Source organism: Equus caballus, chromosome X (assembly GCF_041296265.1).
Source record: "Equus caballus isolate H_3958 breed thoroughbred chromosome X, TB-T2T, whole genome shotgun sequence".
NCBI classification, from domain to species: domain Eukaryota; kingdom Metazoa; phylum Chordata; class Mammalia; order Perissodactyla; family Equidae; genus Equus; species Equus caballus.
This window is the reverse complement of record NC_091715.1, coordinates 145,501,900-145,523,134: the sequence shown is the minus strand read 5'-3', so window position 1 is coordinate 145,523,134 and position 21,235 is coordinate 145,501,900. Positions and strand designations below refer to the sequence as shown.

Here is a 21,235-nt window from a genome sequence, read left to right as displayed (position 1 = left end):
CTGCTTTGGCGGCCAGGGGTTCGCCAAGTCAGATCCCGGGTGCAGACATGGCACCGCTTGTCAAGCCATGCTGTGGCAGGCGTCCCACATATAAAGTAGAGGAAGATGGGCACGGATGTTAGCTCAGGGCCAGTCTTCCTCAGCAAAAAGAGGAGGATTGGCAGCAGATGTTAGCTCAGGGCTGATCTTCCTCAAAAAAAAAAGGATTAATTATAGATTAATTTATAAATTTAACACAATCACAATAAAGATACCAAAAAGTTTTTAGCTGGAGCTAGCCAAGTTGATAGTAAAGTTCACGTGGAAAACTAAACATGTAAGAATAGTCAGGGAAACACAGAAAAAGAAAACTGACAATGGGCACTGGCCCTAGCAGACAGTAAAATGTACAATAAAGTCTCTATAATTAAAATAATGTGATGCTGCTACATGAATAGATAGATTGCAAGATAGAATAGAAAGTCCAGAAATAGATTCAAGCAAATAGTGAATTATCATACATGATAAAAGGTGGCATCTAAAATAAGTGGGATGAAGATAAACTTTTGTTTTTAAAAAAAAAGCTCTAGCCAGTGTTTTTAAAAAATTTTTTGAGGAATATTAGCCCTGAACTAATATCTGCCACCAATCCTTGTCTTTTTGCTGAGGAAGACTGGCCCTGAGATAACATCTGTGCTCATCTTACTCTACTTCATACGTGGGATGCCGCCTCAGCATGGCCTGACAAGCAGTGCATAGGTCCACACCTGGGATCCGAACCAGTGAACCCCAAGGCCGCCAAACTGGAACGTGGAACCTTAATCGCTGTGTCACTGGGCCAGCCCCTGGCCAGTTTTATTAAAGAAAAATTATGCATGATTTACTTTTCACCAGTCTGTTCTGGCATGCTTCTAATGATATCAGAATCACCTGGATCAATAATAGCCAGTGTGCATACTCTGTAGTATTTTCCACGTGCTGTGCTCAATTCAATATTATTGCCACTGTAGTGATGGACATCAGTTTTGGCCAACATGGTATAGTACTCTATCTCAGATTTCCTCAAGGCTGGGCAGTTGTTTGCAAGGATGACCAGTTTCGCTTTGCCTTGTCTGGTCATTTTCAGGCTCTGCTGGTACCCCAGCACGTACTTTCCACTTTTCATAATGAGTTGAAGCCTAGAGTTGATTGACTCCAATGATTTTTTCATCTTCTTTGCGGCCACCATCTTCCTGCCTTGGGTGCAGGATGGCCCCCAACCAAGAGCAGCTGCCAAGATGGCCCAGGACCAAGAAAGGTTAAACTTTTTAATAAATGGTTTTGGGACAGGTGGATAGCCTTTTGAAAAGATAAACATAGATCCATATTTCACTATACAGAAAACAAACTCTAAACTATATAGTTCTGACTTTTGACTTTTGGAACCATGTTGATATTTCAGTAACTCCAAAAAGAAAAAAAGTATGGGTTAAAAAAATTCTAAAATGGAAAATAAACAGGAAAAAGACCCTAATTGTCATTCAAATAAATAATATAACCATATGGAGGTGGTGGGAGGAAAAAAAGACCAAACCCAAGTAACTTTTGAATACATTATTTTGAGTATATAACCTCAGGCTGAAGACAAAAAGAAGTTTAAACAAATTTTGATCTCCAGTTAGTAGGTTTGTGCCTTACTCAATACAGAATGCTATAACAAAAATACCATAGATTAGAAGCCTTAAACAACAGAAAATTATTTCTCTTAATTCTAGAAGCTGGGAAGTCTAAGAGCAAGGTGCCAGCTGATTCTGTTTCTGGTGAGTGCCCTCTTCCTGGCTTGCAGACAGATGCCTCCTTGCTGTGCCCTCACATGGTGGAGAGAGTGATCATCTCTCATGTCTCTTCTTATAAGGCAGTAATCCCATTTATGGGGGCTCCACTCTCATGACCTAATCATCTCACAAAGGCTATACCTACAAATACCATCACTTTGGGGGTTAGGATTCCACATATGAATGGGAGGGGGAGACACAGACATTCAGTCTATGGCAGTTTGTTTTTCACAGTGATATAGGTTAGCAATTCTGAAACTACTTTCTGATTGAGCAATAAATAAACATATTATGGACAGGAGGAGCAAGCTGTCTCTATGTCAAAGAAGAGAGCTGTAAATGTGCAAAGAGAGAATGCTAGAATGAACCCTAAGGTGTAGGAATGGAATTGAAGTTACAGGTTTGAACTCATGGCTTGGGGTGGGGGGGGACACGGAGTGTGTGCACATGCACACATACAACTTTTTCCTAGCTCTATCTACTGAGAGTCTAGAAGCAATGACACTCTAGTAGCAGTAAGTATGCCTAGCACCCAGACCTTGGTTTCTAAATAGCATTCTTAAAGGAACCATGGTACAGGCTAAGATGGAGGGATGGGGACCAGATTTACCTTCTTCCTGAAACAACTAAAAAAGGCTAAAAAAGAAAAAAGTGAAACAATGACTCTCAAGACACTGGAAAACAGGCAGCGAAAGACAGTGATCCCTAGGAGATGAGAAACAAGCAAGGTGAGTCTCAGCTTACTACCTGAAGAAAGTTTCCTGGCTGTAACATAGGGAGGGGAACCCCACATAGAGCTTGATGGTCAACTTGAGTTAAGACGATAGAGCTGAGACTCTGGGAAAGCCAAGGAGGCTTGAATTTGCAGGGCAAGGACTGTAGAAAAGAGGGCTGCAAACAGAGAGAACTCCAGAGATCTTTGGACGGTCCCCTTCAAGTGTTAACTTGAGTACCAATCAGGGTATGTGTGTGAGGAAACCACCCAAGCCCAGGGAAATATCAACCTAGATGGATTACAGGGAACCGTCCTCAAAGTGTACTCAGGGCCAGGAACAGTACCTGTTCCCAAGAGCCTGAATGGCAAATCTCATAATTCAGGAGACAACAGAGTACTAAAACAGGTCTTGCCTTAGTAGTAGGGAAAAATGAACCATACATTAAATACTGCTTTGTTTCTGCCTAAGAAAGCCTAAAAGCAAGACTCAAAAGGATCAAACTGTTTCCTAGCAACTTAACAGCATCTCAAAACAAAGCTCAAGAATATTTTTAGGAATATAAATATATCTAACACCTGATAGGTAAAATTCAAAATGTCTGCATCCAGTCAAAAACTGCAGGCATGGAAAGCTGCAGAAAAATCCAACTCATAATGAGATAAAATCAAATGAAATTTATCCAGAAATGATGCAGATCTAAGTGACAGGAATTAGCAGACAAAGATATTAAAACAGATATCACTATTCTATATGCTCAAGAAGCTAGAGGAAAGATTGAATGTCTCAAGTAGAGACAGGAAGAAAGAAAAAGACCCAAATCAGACTTCTAGAGATGAAAATTATAATGCCTGAGATAAAAAGTATACTGGAGAGAGTGATGTCAGTGTCATGGTGGGGTGAGCTCAACCTGGACTCTCTCCTCTCCAACATACAACAAAAAGGAGCAACAATATTCCAATAAAAAAATCCTAATAGCACAGGAATCCTCAGAGACCCACGGCAGCCAAATGATGGAAGGCAGAAATGCTGGAGCTCCCCTTGGAGGAGCTAGAAGGGGGTAAGAGAGAACTTCGCTCCCTCCCCTAAAGACTGCGGTGGCTACCTGAGGAGGCTCTGTGAGGGAAGGAGCGGTGGAGGGGTTGCACGTCCTTGGGATCGCCCAGGAATCTCTAGTGCCCTTGCAGCCTAGAGGGAAGCCCTCTAACGGGGCAAAAGCTTTCATGTGGGGTGACCTCATCAAGCCAAGATCCCAGGAGAACAGATAGCGAGAGCTGACTGGGAAACCTGGGTCTGTGCGCAAGAGAAAGCACCCCCCCCCCCCGACCTGCACTGCATGGTGACATCTCGGCTGAAGACGGAGGGCTCAGAATACGTGGCTGTTGACCCCCATCTAGGGGCGACAGGCTATAACTGCAACCAAATAATATCACAATGGGGAAGACCCATGCTTCTTTCGGCATCCGTCAATTCATCAAATCTCCAGACCAGAGGGAAAAGAAGCACCCAGAATTTTGTCCTGAGGACTCAGAAATAAGTAAACTAAATGACAATGAATTCAGAATAGCTATTGTCAAAAAACTCAATGAGGTAAAAGAAAATATACAGAAAAAATTCAACGAGGTCTGGAGCTACTTCTTAAAAGAGATTGAAATTATAAAGAAGAATCCATCAGAAATACTAGAGATGAAAAATACAGTGGACCAGATAAAACAGAATACGGATTCCCTGAATGTTCATGTGGATACCATAGAGGAGCAAATCAGCATAACAGAAGATAGACAGGTTGAATAGCTCCAGAAAGAGGAGGAGAGAGAACTTAGACTAAAAAGAAATTTAGAAAATCTCCAAGAAATAGCTGACTAAATGAGGAAATGCAACATAAGAATTGTAGGTCTCCCCGAGGGCAACAAAAAGGAGAATGAAGCAGAAAGCGTGCTCAAAGAAATAATAGCAGAGAACTTCTCAAATCTAGGGAATGAGAGAGAAATGTGTGTGGAGGAAGCTTTCAGATCTCCTAGACTTGTCAATGTAAAAAGACCTACTGCAAGGCATACAGTAGTAAAACTGGCAAAAATGAATGACAAAGAAAGAATACTCAGGGCAGCAAGGCAGAAGAAAATAACCTACAAAGGAACCCCATCACACTTTCAGTGGATTTCTCTGCAGAAACCTTACAAGCTAGGAGAGAATGGAATGACACATTCAAATCTTTAAAAGATAAAAATCTTCAGCCAAGAATACTCTATCCAGCAAAAATATCCTTCAGATATGAGGGAGAAATTAAATCTTTCCCAGACAAACAAAAGCTAAGGGACTTCGCAGCCACGAGACACCCCCCCCAAAAGAAATCCTCAAGAAGGCCCTCATACCTGAAAAAAGAAAAAAAGGGAGAAAGGGGTCACAAAACACAGACTAAGGAGACGAATAGATAGAATCAGAATAGGATAGCAAATAGTCAACTGTAACACTGGGATAAAGGGGAGGAAAACACCAAAAACAAAGACAATCTTGTCACTTTAACCACAAACTCACAACACAAATTGAAATAAGATATGAAAATAATAACTTAGGAAGGGAGGAGGAAAGAGACTGAATTAGTTTAGACTAAGGAAATAAGAGGCCATCAGAAAATGGACTATGTTATGCACAAGATTCTGAATGCAAACTTCGGGGCAGCCACTAAACTAAAAAGTGGAACAGAGACACAAAAAATAAATAAGGGAAAAGCTAACAAACACAGCATAAGAAACTGCAGAAGTCAATGGGTAGACCAAAACACGTAGGACGAGAAACAAGGAAATGCAGGAAAACTGGAAAATGAGTGAGAGAAAGACAGCATTAAGCCCTCATACATCAATAATCACCCTCAATGTAAACGACTGAACTCTCCAATAAAAAGACAGAGAGTGGCAAGATGGATTAAAGAACAAGACCCAACAATTTGCTGCCTCCAGGAAACACAACTCAGCTCCAATGACAAACACAGGCTCAGAGTGAAGGGGTGGAAGATAATAATCCACGCTAACGGCAAACAAAAGAAAGCAGGTGTCACAATACTTATATCAAACAAAGTAGATTTTAACATAAGGCAGGTAAGGAGGGACAAAAAGGGGCAATATATAATGATCAAAGGGACACTACATCAAGAAGAAATGATGCTTATAAATATCTATGCAGACAACACAGGAGCACCAAAGTTCGTAAAGCAACTATCAGCAAACCTAAAAGAAGATATCAAAAATAGCACAATAATAGTAGGGGACCTCAACACTCCACTCACATCATTGGACAGATCATCTAGACACAAAATCAACAAGGAAACAGTGGAATTAAATGAAAAGCTAAAACAGTTGGACTTAATAGGCATATATAGAACATCCAAAAACAGCAGAATATACATTCTTCTCAAGTGCGCAAGGAACATTCTCAAGGATAGACCATATGTTGGGAAACAAGGCAAGCCTGTATAAATTTTTAAAAATTGAAATAATAACAAGCATCTTCTCTGACCATAAAGCTATAAAGCTAGAAATTAACTACAAGAAAACAGCTGAAAAAGGGACAAAAATGTGGAGACTAAACAATATGCTATTGAACAAGCAATGGATCATTGAAGAAATTAAAGGAGAAATCAAAAAATATCTGGAGAAAAATGAAAATGATAACATGCCATATCAACTCATATGGGACACAGGAAAAGCTGTATTAAGAGGGAAATTCACTGGGGCCAGCCCCGTGGCCAAGTGGTTAAGCTCGCGCGCTCTGCTGCAGGCGGCCCGGGGTTTTGTCGGTTCGAATCCTGGGTGCGGACATGGCACTGCTCATTGAGCCACGCTGAGGTGGTGTCCCACATGCCACAACTAGGAGGACCCACAACTAAGAATATACAACTATGTACCGGGGGGGCTTTGGGGAGAAAAAGGAAAAACATAAAATCTAAAAAGAAAAAAAAAGGAGGGAAATTCATTGCAATACAGGCACACCTTAACAAACAAGAAAAACCCCAAATAAGCAATGTCAAATTACACCTAACTGAATTAGAGAAAGAAGAACAAAGCCGAAAGTTAGCAGAAGGAGAAAAATACTAAAAATCAGAGCAGAAATAAATGCTATTGAAACAAAAAAGGCAGTAGAAAGGATCAATGAAACAAAAAGCTGGTTCTTTGAGAAGAGAAATAAAATTGACAAACTCCTAGCCAGACTTACAAAGAAAAAAAGAGAGAAAGCTCAAAGAAACAAAATCAGAAATGAAAGAGGAGAAATAACAGACTCCACAGAAATACAATGGATTATAAGAGACTACTATGAAAAACTATATGCCAACAAAATGGATAAGCTAGAGGAAATGCATAAATTCTTAGACTCTTACAATCTCCCAAAGCTAAGTCAAGAAGAAGCAGACAATCTGCACAGACCAATCACTAGGAAAAAGATTGAAACAGCAATCAAAAGCATCCCAAAGGATAAAACCCCAGGACCAGATGGCTTTCCTGGGGAATTCTACCAAACTTTCAGAGAGGATTTAATACCTATACTTTTCAAGCTATTCCAAAAAATTTAGGAGGATGGAACACTTCCTAATACATTCTATGAGGCCAACATCACACTGATACCAAAACCTGACAAGGACAGCACGAAAAAGGAAGACTACAGCCTAATATCGCTGATGAATATACATGCAAAAATTCTCAACAAAATCTTGGCAACCTGAATTCAGCAACACATCAAAAGGATCATACATCATGATCAAGTGGGATTCACACCAGGGACACAGGGATGGTTCAACATCCGCAAATCAATCAATGTGATACACCACATCAACAAATTGAGGAATAAAAACCATATGATCATCTCAATAGATGTAGAGAAAGCATGTGACAAGATCCAACAGCCATTTATGATAAAAACTCTGAACAAAATGGGGACAGAAGGAAATTACCTCAACATAATAAAGGCCATATATGACAAACCTACAGCCAACATCATACTCAATGGGCAAAAACTGAGTGCCATCCCCCTGAAAACAGGAATGAGACAACGATGCCCTCTATCACCACTCTTATTCAACATAGTACTGGAGGCTTTGGCCAGAGCAATTAGGCAAGAGAAAGGAATAAAAGGAATCCAAATAGTGAAAGAAGAAGTGAAACTCTCACTGTTTGCAGACGACATGATCTTATATATAGAAAACTTCAAAGAATCCATTGGAAAACTTTTAGAAATAATCAACAACTACAGCAAAGTTGCAGGGTATAAAATCAACTCACATAATCAGTAGGATTTCTACACTCTAATAACGAACTAACAGAAAAAGAACTCAAGAACACAATACCATTCACAATCGGAACAAAAAGAAGAAAATACCTTGGGGTGAATTTAACTAAGGAAGTGAAAGACCTATACAATGAAAACTACAAGACTTTCCTGAAAGAAATTGATGACGACATAAAGAGATGGAAAGACATTCCATGCACATGGACTGGAAGAATAAACATAGTTAAAATGTCCATAATACCTAAAGCAATCTACAGATTCTACGCAATCCCAATCAGAATCCCAATGACAGTCTTCATGGAAATACAACAAAGAATCCTAAAATTCATATGGGGCAACAAAAGACCCTGAATTACTAAAGGAATCCTGAGAAAAAAGAACAAAAGAACAAAGCTGGAGGCATCACAATCCCTGACTTCAAAACATACTACAAAGCTACAGTAATCAAAACAGCATGGTACTGGTGCAAAAACAGGTGCACAGATCAATGGAACAGAATTGAAAGCCCAGAGATAAAACCACACATCTATGGACAGCTTATCTTCGACAAAGGAGCTGAGGGCATACAATGGAGAAAAGAAAGTCTCTTCAACAAATGGTGCTGGGAAAACTGGACAGCCACATGTAAAAGAATGAAAATTGACCATTCTTTCTCACCATTCACAAAAATAAACTCAAAATGGGTCAAAGACCTAAAGGTGAGACCTGAAACCATAAGGCTTCTAGAAGAAAATATAGGCAGTACACTCTTTGACCTCAGTATTAAAAGGATCTTTTTGGACACCATGCCTTCTCAGACAATGGAAACAATAGAAAGAATAAACAGATGGGACTTCATCAGACTAAAGAGCTTCTTCAAGGCAAGGGAAAACAGGATTGAAACAAAAAAACAACTCACTAATTGGGAAAAAATATTTGCAAGTCATATATCCAACAAAGGGTTAATCTCCATAATATGTAAAGAACTCACACAACTCAACAACAAAAAATCAAACAGCCCAATCAAAAAATGGGAAGCAGACATGAACAGACATTTCTCCAAAGAAGATATACAGACAGCCAATAGACACATGAAAAGATGTTCATCATCACTTATCATCAGGGAAATACAAATAAAAACTACACTAAGATATCACCTTACACCTGTTAGAATGGCAAAAATAACCAAAACAAAAAGTAACAAATGTTGGAGAAGTTGTGGAGAATAAGGAACCCTCATACACTGCTGGTGGGAATGCAAACTGGTGCAGCCACTATGGAGAACAGTATGGAGATTTCTCAAAAAATTAAAAATAGAGATACCATATGACCCAGCCATCCCACTGCTGGGTATCTACCCAAAGAACTTGAAATCAGCAATTCCAAAAGTCCCATGCACCCCTATGTTCATTGCAGCATTATTTACAATAGCCAAGATGTGGAAGCAACCTAAGTGCCCATCGACTGATGATTGGATAAAGAAGATATGGTATATATATACAATGGAATACTACTCAGCCATAAAAAAGAACAAAACCGTCCCATTCACAACATGGATGAACCTTGAGGGAATTATGTTAAGTGAAATAAGCCAGATAGAGAAAGACAATCTCTGTATGATTCCACTCACATGTGGAAGTTAAACATGTAGAGAAAGAGAACAGATTAGTGGCTACCGGGGGGGGGGGGTGGGGGGGGGCACAAAGGGTGAAGTGGTGCACCTACAACACGACTGACAAACAATAATGTACAACTGAAATTTCACAAGATTGTAAACTATCATAATCTCACTAAAAATTATTTTAAAAAGTATACTGGATACAATTAACAGAAAATTAAACATTATAGAAGGAAAGATTGCTGTGTGAAGACAGCAATAGAAACTATAAAAAATAAATCACAGATAGAAAAAAAGACTGAAAAACAATGAACACAGCATCAGTGAACTGTGAGACAATATTAAGTAGCCAAATATATCTGTAATTAGAATATCCAAAGAAGAAAGTGGAACAAAAAAAATTTGTAGAAATAATGGTTGAAATTTTTCTAAATTTCATGAAAAATGTAAATCCACAAGTCTAAGAAACTCAGTGAAACCCAAGCACAGGACACACAAAAACAATTACATCATGGCACACTATAATCAAATAGTTTAAAACCAATGATAAAAAGAAAATCTTAAAATAATTCAGAAAAAAAACCCAAATTAAGTAGATAGGAACAAAGGTAAAGATGATAACCACTTTCTTGTTGGATAGTGGAGAAATATCTTTATAGTTCTGAAAAAAAAAGAAAGGTCAACCTAGAGTTCTTTACTCATTGAAATTATCTTTCTAAAAATGGAATCGAAGTAAAGACTTTGTTCAGATGTACAAAAGTTGAAAGACTATATCACCAGAAGAAGTGCACTACCAGAAATATTAAAGGACTTTATTCAGGAATGATACCAGATTGAAACAAATAAATGAAGATCACTGGAAATGGTAACTACATAGGCAAATACAGACATTTTTTTCTTATTTAAATTTCTTGAAAGGATAATCATCTGTTTAAAGTGAAACTAATAATAACATATTATGCGTTTATACCATACATACAAGTAAAATGTATGACAACATTAGCACAAAGGCAAGGAGGAAGGAAATGAAAGTACACTGTTGCAAGGTTCTTAGACTACATGTGAACTAGTTTAGTATCACTTGAAGGCAGACTCTGATAAGTAAAAAAAAAAAAAAAATGTAAACCAGTGGTTTTCAACCAGGGGTGATTTTGCCCTTTGGGGAACAATTGGCAATGTGTGGAGACATTTCTGATTGTCACAACTGAGGAGGTGCTACTGGCATCTAGTGGGTGGAGGTCAGGGATGTTGCTCAACATCCTAAATGCAAAAGATGTCAATAGTGATGATGTTGAGAAACCCTGCTGTATAACTTAAAGCACCCACTAAAGCAACATAACAAAAAATTATAGCTAATAAACCTACAAAAGAGGCAAATGTAAATCACAAAACAACTCAATTAATCCAAAAGAAGGCAGAAGAGGAAAAAGTGAACAAAAATCAGATGAGACAAATAGAAAACAAATAGCAAGATGGTAGACTTAAACCTAAACACATTAATATCACCTTAAATTTAAAGGATCCAAATATGCCAGTTAAAGGCAAAGACTGTCAGATTGGATAAAGAAGGAAGACCCAACTATATGCTAACTACAAGAATTGCACTTTAAATTTAAAGACACAAATAGGTTAAAAGTAAAAAGATACAACATGCTAACAATACTAAAAAGAGAATAAGTGTGGCTATATTAATATCCAACAAAGTCAATTTCAAAGCAAGAAATATTAACAGGGATGAACAAAAAGCAATTTTGTAATGACAACAAGGTCAATTCAGAAAAAAGACATAACAGTCCTAAACAGGTATACACCTAAAAACAGAGCTCCAGAAGATATTAATAAAAAACAGATAGAACTATAAGGAGAATAGACTAACCCACAATTATAGTTAGAGATTTCAATACCCTTCTCTCAAAAACTGACAGAACAGTGAACACAAATATCAGTAAGGATAAAGACTTGACCAACACTATAAAACAACTTGACCTAATTGATATTTACAGGCACACCCCCCAACAGCAGAATACATATCCTTTTAGAGTGTACACAGAAAATTTACCTATACAGACCATATTGTGGGCCATAAAACATTTTCAATAATTTTAAAAGGATTTAATTCACACAAAATATTTTCTTCTGACCACAATGAAATTAAATTAGAAATCAGTAACAGAAATATATCATGAAAATCCCAAAGTATTTAGAAATAAATAGCATACTTCTAAATAATCTGTGGATCAATGAGGAAGTCAAAAGAAAAGTTAAAAAGTAATCTGAACTGAATAAAAATGAAAAACATACCAAAATTTGTGGAATACAACTAAATCAGTACTTAGAAGGAAATTTATAGCACTCAACATTTATATAAGAAAAGAAGATAAGACTCAAATAAATGAACTCAGCTTCCATCCACCTTAAAAAATGACAAAAAGAAGAACAAATAAAACTCAAAATAAGCAAAAGGATGGAAATAACACAAATCAGAGTTGACATAAATAGAACAGTAAAGAGAAGAACAAATAGAGAAAAATCAATTAAAACAAAGGTGATTCTTTAACATAGTCAGTAAAATTGCTACACCTCTAGTCGGACTTATCAGAAAAGAGACACAAATTACCAATATAGGGATAAGAGAGATGACTTTACTATAGATTTTACAGGTAACAGATAAAGAAAAAAAGAATATTATGAAGAACTTTGCCAATAAATTCAACTACTTAGATGAAATGAATAAGCTCCTTGAAAGACACAAATTGCCAAAGCTCACTCAAGAAGAAACAGATAACCTGAATAGCCCTATATCTATTAAATAAATCAAAATGGTAGTTAAAAAGCTTTCCATAAGAAGGCTCCAGGCCCAGAAAGCTTGACTGGTGAATTCTACCAAATACTTAAGGAAGAAAGAATATCAACATGAGTACAATAAGTTAAGAAAAATAAACAGACGGCATTCAGATTGGAAAGAAAGAAGTAAAACTGCTTTTATTCACAGATGACAATGTATGTAGGTCTCTTCAAAATGGACTCTTCAAAAAAGCTACTAAAATTAACAAGTGAATTCAGCAAGGTTGTTGGACACAAACTCAATTGTATTTTTATATAGTAGCAATGAATAGGAAATTGAAATTAAAATAGGATAAAAATATGAAATGTGTAGTGATAAGTCTGACAAAAGATATGCAAGTCCTGTATACTGAAAACTACAACCCATTGTTGAGAGAATTAAAGACCTAAATAAATGGAGAGATATACCATATTCATGGATTGGAAGACTCAATATTATTAAGATGTCAATTCTCCCCAGAATGATCCATAGATTGAATTAATCCCAACAAAAAAATCCCAGCAGGCTGTTTTGGAAAACAGACTGGCAATTTCTTAAAAAGTTAAATATACATCTACCATATGATTCAACTAGTCTATTCCTAGGTATTTCCTCAAGGGAAGACAGAGCATATATCCATACAAAGACTTGTACATAAATGTTCAAAGCAGCTTTATTTGTGATAGACAAAAACCACAAGCAACTCAAATGTCTATCAACAGGTGAATGGATAAACAAATTGTAGTAATATTTATACAATTTAATGTTATTCTGTAATAAAAAGAAATGAACTATTGATACATGCTATAACATGGATAAATCTCAAAATAATTCTGGAGTGTGAAAGGAGAGAGACAAAAAGAGTACATATTCTATGATTCCATATATATATATATATATATATATATATACACACATAATTCTAGAAAATGCACACTAATCTATAGTGACAGCAGATCAATGTTTCCTGAGGTTGGAGGAGAGCAGGGAAGCGGCAAGAGGGAGGGATTACACAGAGACACAAAGAAAATCTTGGGGGTGATGGACATTTTCATTATCTTGATTGTGGTGATGGTGTATACACATCAATTATCAAATTGCATACTTTAAACATGCATAGTATTGTATGACATGTATTGTATGTCAGTTAAACCTCAATAAGCCTATTAAAGAAAATAAAAGGAGGGGGCTGACCCCGTAGTGGAGTGGTTAAGTTCACACGCTCCGCTTCGGTGGCCCAGGGTTTCTCTGGGTCAGATCCTGGGCACGGACATGGCACCACTCATCAGGCCACGCTGAGGCGGCATCCCACATAGCACAACTAGAAGGACTCACAACTAAAATATACAACTATGTACTGGGGGGATTTGGGGAGAAAAAGCAGAAGAAAAAAAAAAGGAGATTGGCAACAGTTGTTAGCTCAGGTGCCAATCTTTAAAAAAATAAAAGGAAGCAAGGGTCTTGGACAAATGCTGAATCCAGGGCTAAATATAGGAAAGACCAAGATGAAGCTGGAACATCTTCGTGTGCCAGAAAATCAGGTAGTATCCAAAGAACAATGGGAACATATCAAAAGAACACAGGAGGGGCTTCCACTAGCTGATTGTGAAACAACGTGTGCCTCAAACTAGCTAATGGTAGCAATGGATTAGAACCTATTGAATAAAACAAGAATCCAGGTGTCCACACTAATATAAATAAATAAATGAATAAATAAACAAATGAGAAAGGAAAGCCCTTCCTTGGAGTAGAATGCCAACTAGCAAATGTAGAAGGAATGATGGAATTAGAACATTGCCTTTAATAACCATCTTAGTAGTAAATAATTTAGGAAAGAATGATTAATGAATGCTAAAGCTCCCGACAAGATACTTATGAATTTCATGAGGAAGAATGGAAAAACCTCATAGACACTACCTTAAGCACATGGTCAAAGTTGAACTCACCAGTAATGGGACAAATTGATAGATATCATGTGCCTTCTGATACAAATCACTGAGAGGAACACAACATCACTTTTGTGGTGTTATTGACAAAAGTGCATAATCTGCATCTAGTCATGATAAAACATAAAGAAATCCAAAATGAGGGGCATTTTCCAAAATAACTGGCCTGTAGTCTTCAAAAATATTAAGGTTCCAAAAGACACAGGAACTGTTTCAGATCAAAAGACACTAGAGAGTCATGACAATTATGTGCAATGTATGAACCTGGACTGCATCCTGGACCAGAATAAAGGTGTTTTTTTTTTTTTAATGCTATGAGGGATGTTACTAGGAAAACTGGTGATAGTTGAATACCATCTATAGATTAGATAATAGCATTGTATTAATTTTAATGTCCTGATATTGACTATTTTATTGTTGTTATGTAAGACAATGTCCTTGTTCTTCAGGAAATGTCCACTGAAGGGGCATCATGTGTGCAACTTACTCTCAAATGGTTCAGGAAAAATTATCTATAGGTAAAAGGAAAAAAATAATGGAAATATGATAAATTTTGACATTTGGGGGGTCTGGGTGAAGGATATACAGGAATTCTTTGTTCTATTCTTACAACTTTTCTGTAAATCTGAAATTATTTCAAAACAGACTTAAAAAACATTAAGAGCAATAACTAAAAAAATCAAAACAATGACGATTTCTAAAACAGAAAAAACAGGGAACAGAAAACTCAATCAGTGTAACAAATGGCAGGAAAGGTAAAAAGAATTAAATAGAAAGCATGGCAAACAAAAAACAGAAACGATACCAGCAGGAATGTTGCCACATAAATCAGCAGTGATAATAAAATGAATGATTTACACTCACCTATTAATAAACAGATGTTCTGATTATTTAAAACCAAATAACTCAAGATCTTGCTATACTCTATTTATAAGAGACATACCTGAAACACAATAACTGAGGAAGGCTGAGGAATAAAGGAACAGGAAAAGTTTTAAGGAAAATGCTACTAACAAGAATTACAACAAGCAACAGGCTAATAGCAGAAATTGCTGGCTGCCTAATCCAAATGTCCAGTCTCCCCTTCCTCCTTGGTAACAGAATGCCAATTTTTAGCCAAGACAGAGCTACCTTGACAGGCCTCTCTGGTAGTTAAGGTGTGGCTACTAGACAAAGTCCTGCCAATGAGATGGAAATGGAATTGTTTCCTAGGACTTCCGGGAATGTCACTTATTAGAAATTGGCTGAGCTGGGACAGCCCCTTTTTGCTCTCCTACCTTTCCTCCTCCTTCTGTCCCTCAATGGAAATGTGCTGGCTGGAGCTCCAGAAGTCTCGTGGACCATGAGGGGACCTTAGGATGGAAACCATATACCAAAAGGGTGAAGCAGAAAATAGGAGCCTGGGGCCCTGATGACATCGCAGAGCCCTGGAATACCTATCTCCCGACTTGTTCTACCAAGAAAAGAAATAATCTTTCTTGTTTAAACTAATTTTATTTATTATTTAATTTTTTCCCCTAATATATGTAATTGAACCTAATCCTGACAGGAACAATAATATTATTTAGAGACAAAGAATTCAAGGCATACATAAATAAATGGAACAAAGAGGGCTATTTTATGAAGGAAAAACACAGCAGGATAATAAAATAGTTATGAATCTTTATATACTCTTTATATACTAACAATACAGCTTCAAAATACATAAAGCTAACCTTGACAAAGTATAGAAAGTGGACAAATTTAGTTATGATGGGAAGTTTATATACATTTCCCTTAGATAGGTATAATCAAAACCACAAACAATGAGAAAGGATGTAAGGATCAGTATAATACAACTTAACAAGCTTATTGTAACAAGGATATAAAGGACTTGTACTCAAGAGACAATAAACATATTTTTCAATCCATAGGAAAAAGTCACAAAAATTAACCATGTTTTAAGTTAGGGGTCAGCAAACTTTTTATGAAAAAACCAGACAATAAATATTTTAAGCTGTGTCAGACACAGGGTCTCTGTCACAATCACTCAGCCATGTAGTTATAGCTGGAAAGTAGTCATCGGTAGTACGTAAACAAATGGGCATGGCTATGTTTCAATAAAATTTGATTTCCAAAATAGGCACCAGGCCCACGGGGCCAACAGGCTGTAGTTTGTGGATCCCTGTTCTAGGTAACAAAGGAAATAGCAAAAAATATCCATACTCTCCCCCCAGATCTACACGCCTTGAAATTTTAAAATACACTTCTAAATAACTCTTGGGTTGAAGAGAAAATAAAAATGGAAAAAACAAATGAGTTACAAGTAAAAAAACAAACAAACAAAAAATATTGGATACATCATAGGGTGGGGCCAAAGTGAGAATGACAATTTATGGCCTTAAATGTATTTATTAGAAAGCAAAGGAGACAAAAATAAACCTAGTTTTCACCTCAAGAAGTTAAAATAAGGATAACAGTAAGAACAACAACACAGCAACAATAAAACATACAGAAAATAGAAGGAAGAAATTAATAAAGAAAAAAGCAGAAATTTAAAAAAGAAAGCCAAGAAACCAAGTTGATCAAGAGAACCTAAAGCTGGTCCTTTGAAAAGACCAACAAAGTAGATAAGCTTCTGGCAACAGAATCAAGGGGACATACAGTAGCTCCCCACTTAGCCATGGTTTCGCTTTCTGCAGTTTCAGTTACCCGCAGTCAACCACGGTTCAAAAATCACGCTACGTCACAATGCCTTAGTCATTTACTCACTTCATCTCATCATGTGGGCATTTTATCATCTCACATCATCACAAGAAGAAGGATGAGTACAATACAATAAGGTATTTTGTGTGGGAGACAGAGACCACATTCATATAATTTTTATTACAGTATATTGTTATATTTGTTCTATTTTATTATTAGGCATTGTTGTTAATCCCTTACTGTGCGTAATTTATAAATTAAACTTTATCATAGGTATGTATAGGAAAAACATAGTATATATAGGATTTGGTACTATCTGTGGTTTCAGGCATCCACTGGGGGTCTTGGAACATATCCCCTACGTATAAGGCAGGGACTTCCGTACTTAAAGAAACAGATCACACAATCACCCACTCAATAAATATTTACTGAATAGCTACTATGTGGTAGGCCTGGCTCTAGGTACTACAGGTACAGCAATGAGCAAGACAGAGAAGGTCATGGAGACAACAATCTGGGGAGAAGGAGAGATGACAAATAATAAACAATAATTTACATTAGTGATAAATGCTACAAAGAAAAGGAAACCGATTCTAAAAATAAACTACATATATCCTTAAGTCAAAAAACAAATGGAAAACTTAGATAAAATGGACAATTTTCAAGGAAACTATAAATTATCATAACTGACTCAAAGAGGAATAGAAAATCTGAAAAAAACCAAAACCAAAGAAGAAACTTAAATGGTAAGGAAAAATCTACCCCCCAGAAGGCACTAAGCCAAGGTGGTTTTATAGGAGACTTCTATCAAACTTTTAAGAGAAATTCCAGTCTGATATAGCCTGTCCTAGAGCATACAACTACTCCAATAAAACAAAATATAGCTAAAATACAGCTAAGAGAGGAATTTCCTTAAACTTATAAAGAATATCTGCCAAAAATCTACAACAAACATCACACTTACTGGTGAATTATTAAAATTCATCTCCCTTAACTTGGGAATAAGAAAAGGATACTGAATATCATGGCGAAAGTCCTAGCAAGTTCAGTAAAGCAAGAAAAAGAAATAAAAGGCATATAGATTGGAAAGGAAGAAATAAAACTGATTATTCACAAATGACCTGGTTGTGTTTTGTAGTAAATTTTAAAAACCCACACACTATTAGAATTAATAAGTAAATTTAGCAAGGTCACTGGGCACAAGATCAACATATAAAAATCCACTGAATTTCTATATAATAGCAAAAAAATAGGAAATAAACTTTTTTAAAAGATGCCATTCACGCTAGTTTTACTGTATTTTTTAAGTAAACATCAAACAGGTAGGAATAAATCTAACAAAAGATGTGCAAGGCCTCTACACTGAAAATTATAACATATTATTGAGAGAAATTAAAGACCCACACAAATGGAGGGATATAACATGTTTGTGGAGTAGAAGACCTCACTTAAAAAATGTCAGTTCTCCCTGAATTGAGCTATAGATTTAATGCAATCCTAATCAAATCCCAGCAGGTCTTTTCCTGTGGATACTGACAAACCAAATTCTGAAATTTATGTGGAAGTGCAAAGGGCTAAGAATAGCTAAGGCAACATTATAGAAGTACAGTAATCAAGACAGTGTGGTACAGGCACAAGGACAGACAAGAAACCAATAAAATAAAGTAGAGAATCCAGAAATAGATCAACACACAAATGAATGCCTGATAGATAACAAAGAAATGGTCTTTTCAAAAAACGATTCTGACTCACTGGACATCCACATGAAAAAAAAGGAATCTTAAACCCTGCTTCACATCATACACAAAAATCAATTCCAGGTATATTCCAGATGTAAACGTGAAAGGTCAAACAATAAAATGTTTAGGTAAAAAAGTAGAACTGAATGACCTTGGAGTAAGAAAAAATTTCTTAAATAAAGCACAAAGAGCACCAAAATGGAAAAAAAAATGACATATATTAAAATTAAGAACTGTTATCAAAATATTTGCAAGCTATATTCTGATAAAGAGTTAATATCTAAAATATATAAGGAACACCTACAACCCAATAGGAAAAATAAGTAATCCAATTTAAAATGGGCAAAGGACTTGAACAGACATTTCTCCAAAAAAGATATACAAATGGCCAACAGGTATATGAAAAGATGCCCAACATTATTAATTATCAGGGAATGCAAATGAAAACTACAACGAGATATCACCTCACACCTGTTAGGATGGCTAATATCAACAAAAAAAGGTAAGTATTGGCAAGGATGTGGAGAAACTGGAACCCTTGTATACTATTGGCGGGGATGTAAAATGGTACAGCAGCTATGGAAAATAGTATGCAGGGTTCTCAAAAAACTAAAAATAGAACTATCATATGGTCCAGCAATCCTACTTCTGGGTATATACCCAAAAGAATTGAAATCAGGATCTTGAAGATTTATCTGTACTCGTATCTTCATTTCAGCATTACTCACAATAGTCATGACATGGAAACAATCTAAATGTTCATTGACAGAAGAATGGACAAAGAAATTGTGGTATATACACACTGGAATAATACACAGCCTTAAAAAAAAGAAGGAAATCCTGCCTTTTGTGACAACACGGATGAATCTGGAGGACATTATGCTAAATGAAATAAGCCAATCACAGAAAGACAAATACTGCATGATTCTACTTATATGAGGTATCTAAAATAGTCAAATACATAGAAGCAGAGAATGGAATGATGGTTGCCAGTAGATGGGGGAAAGGGAAGGAGAAGTTGTTATTCAACGGGCATGAAGTTTCCATTACACTACATGAATAAATTCTAGAGATCTGCTGTACAATATGGTGCCTATAGTTAACAATACCATATTATGCACTTCAAAATTTGACGTCTTCTTACCACAAAAACAAAATAAAACTAAACCAAAAAAAGACACAAAGAAACTTTGGAAGTGTTGGATATGTCTATTACCTTGATTGTGGTGATGGTATCATGTCTATTTACCTATGTCACAAATGTCAAGATTTCCTTCTTTATTAAGGCTGAATAATATTCCATTGTGTGTTTGTACGTGTGTACATCCCTGATGATTAATGATGAGCACCTTTCATATACCTGTCGGCCATTTGTATGTCTTCTTTTGAGAAATGTCTATTCAGGTTCTTTGCTTATTTTTTAATTGGGTTGTTTTTTTGTTATTGAGCTCATTATATATTTTAGATACTAATCCCTTATCAGATACATGGTTTAGAAATATTTTCTCCCATTCCATAGGTTACCTTTTCACTCTGCTGTTTCTTTGCTGTGTAGAAACTTTTCAGTTTGATGCAATCCCACTTGTCTATTTTTGCTTTCGTTGCCATATCCAAAAAATCACTGCCAAGACCAATGTGAACAAGCTTTTTCCTTATTTTCTTCTAGTAGTTTTATGATTTTACATCCTACATTTCAAAGTCTTTAATTCATTTTGAGTTGATTTTTGTATATGGTGTAAGTAAAGGGCCCAATTTAATTTTTCTGCATGTGGATATCCAGTTTTCCCAAAATCACTGATGGATTTTGTGTATTCTTGGCACTCTTGTGGAAGATCAGTTGACTATAGATGGGTGGATTTATTTCTGGGCCTTCAATTTTGTTCTGTCGGTCTAGATGTCTGCTTTTGTGGCCAGTACCATACAGTTTTGATTACTGTAGCTTTGTAATATACTTTGAAATCAGGAAATGTAATGCTTCCATCTTCATTATTCTTGCTCAAGATTGACTTGGCTATTTGGGATCTTTTGTGGTTCCATATAAACTTTAGGTTTGTATTTTCTATTTCTGTAAAAAATGCCATTGGGATTTTGATAGGGAATGCATTGACTCTCTAGATCACTTTTGGTAGTATAGACATTGTAACAATATTAATTCTTTTAATCCATGAACATGGGATGTGTTTCCATTTATCTGTGTCTTCTTTAATTTCCCTTATCAGTGTTTTTATAATTTTCAGTGTACAAGTCTTTGACTTTGGTTAAGTCTATTCCCAAGTATTTTATTCTTTTTATTGCAATGGTGAATGGGATTGTTTCCTTATTTTCCTTTTTGGATAGTTCATTGTTTGTGTATAGAAATGAGTAATTTTTGTATGTTGATTTTGCATTCTGCAACTTTACTGAATTTACTAGTTCTGATAGTTTTTTTGTGGGAGGGTTTTCTACATATATTATCATGTCATCTGCAAACAGATAAATTTTACTTCTGATTTGGGTGCCTTATATTTCTTTTTTTTATCTGATTGCTCTGGCTAAGACTTCCAGTACTATGTTGATTATAGGTGGCAAGAGTGGGCATCTTTGCCTTGTACTGGATCTTAGAGGGAAAGTTTTCAGTTTTTCCCCCATTGATTATCATGTTAGCTGTGGGCTTTTCATGTA

The 21,235-nt window shown here is 36.2% G+C and overlaps 2 protein-coding genes across 3 annotated transcripts in view; both read right to left on the bottom strand.

Annotated features, from left to right (window-relative positions):
• The window catches only part of BRCC3 (BRCA1/BRCA2-containing complex subunit 3), a 98,294-nt gene that overhangs the window by 16,468 nt on the left and 60,591 nt on the right, over positions 1–21,235 (bottom strand). Inside the window, exon 8 of one of the 2 annotated variants that reach the window (XM_001498791.7) lies at positions 15,428–15,502. The exons of the other annotated variant lie outside the window; for it this stretch is intronic. Within the exon in view, the coding sequence (XP_001498841.2) occupies positions 15,428–15,502 (75 nt within the window). The remainder of the gene's footprint in view (positions 1–15,427; positions 15,503–21,235) is intronic. 2 annotated transcript variants of the gene reach the window in all.
• Positions 833–2,075, bottom strand: LOC100062279 (large ribosomal subunit protein eL30-like). Its single transcript, XM_070257668.1, has one exon. The coding sequence runs from the start codon at positions 1,334–1,336 to the stop codon at positions 860–862; it is 477 nt and encodes a 158-aa protein (XP_070113769.1). The 5' UTR covers positions 1,337–2,075; the 3' UTR covers positions 833–859.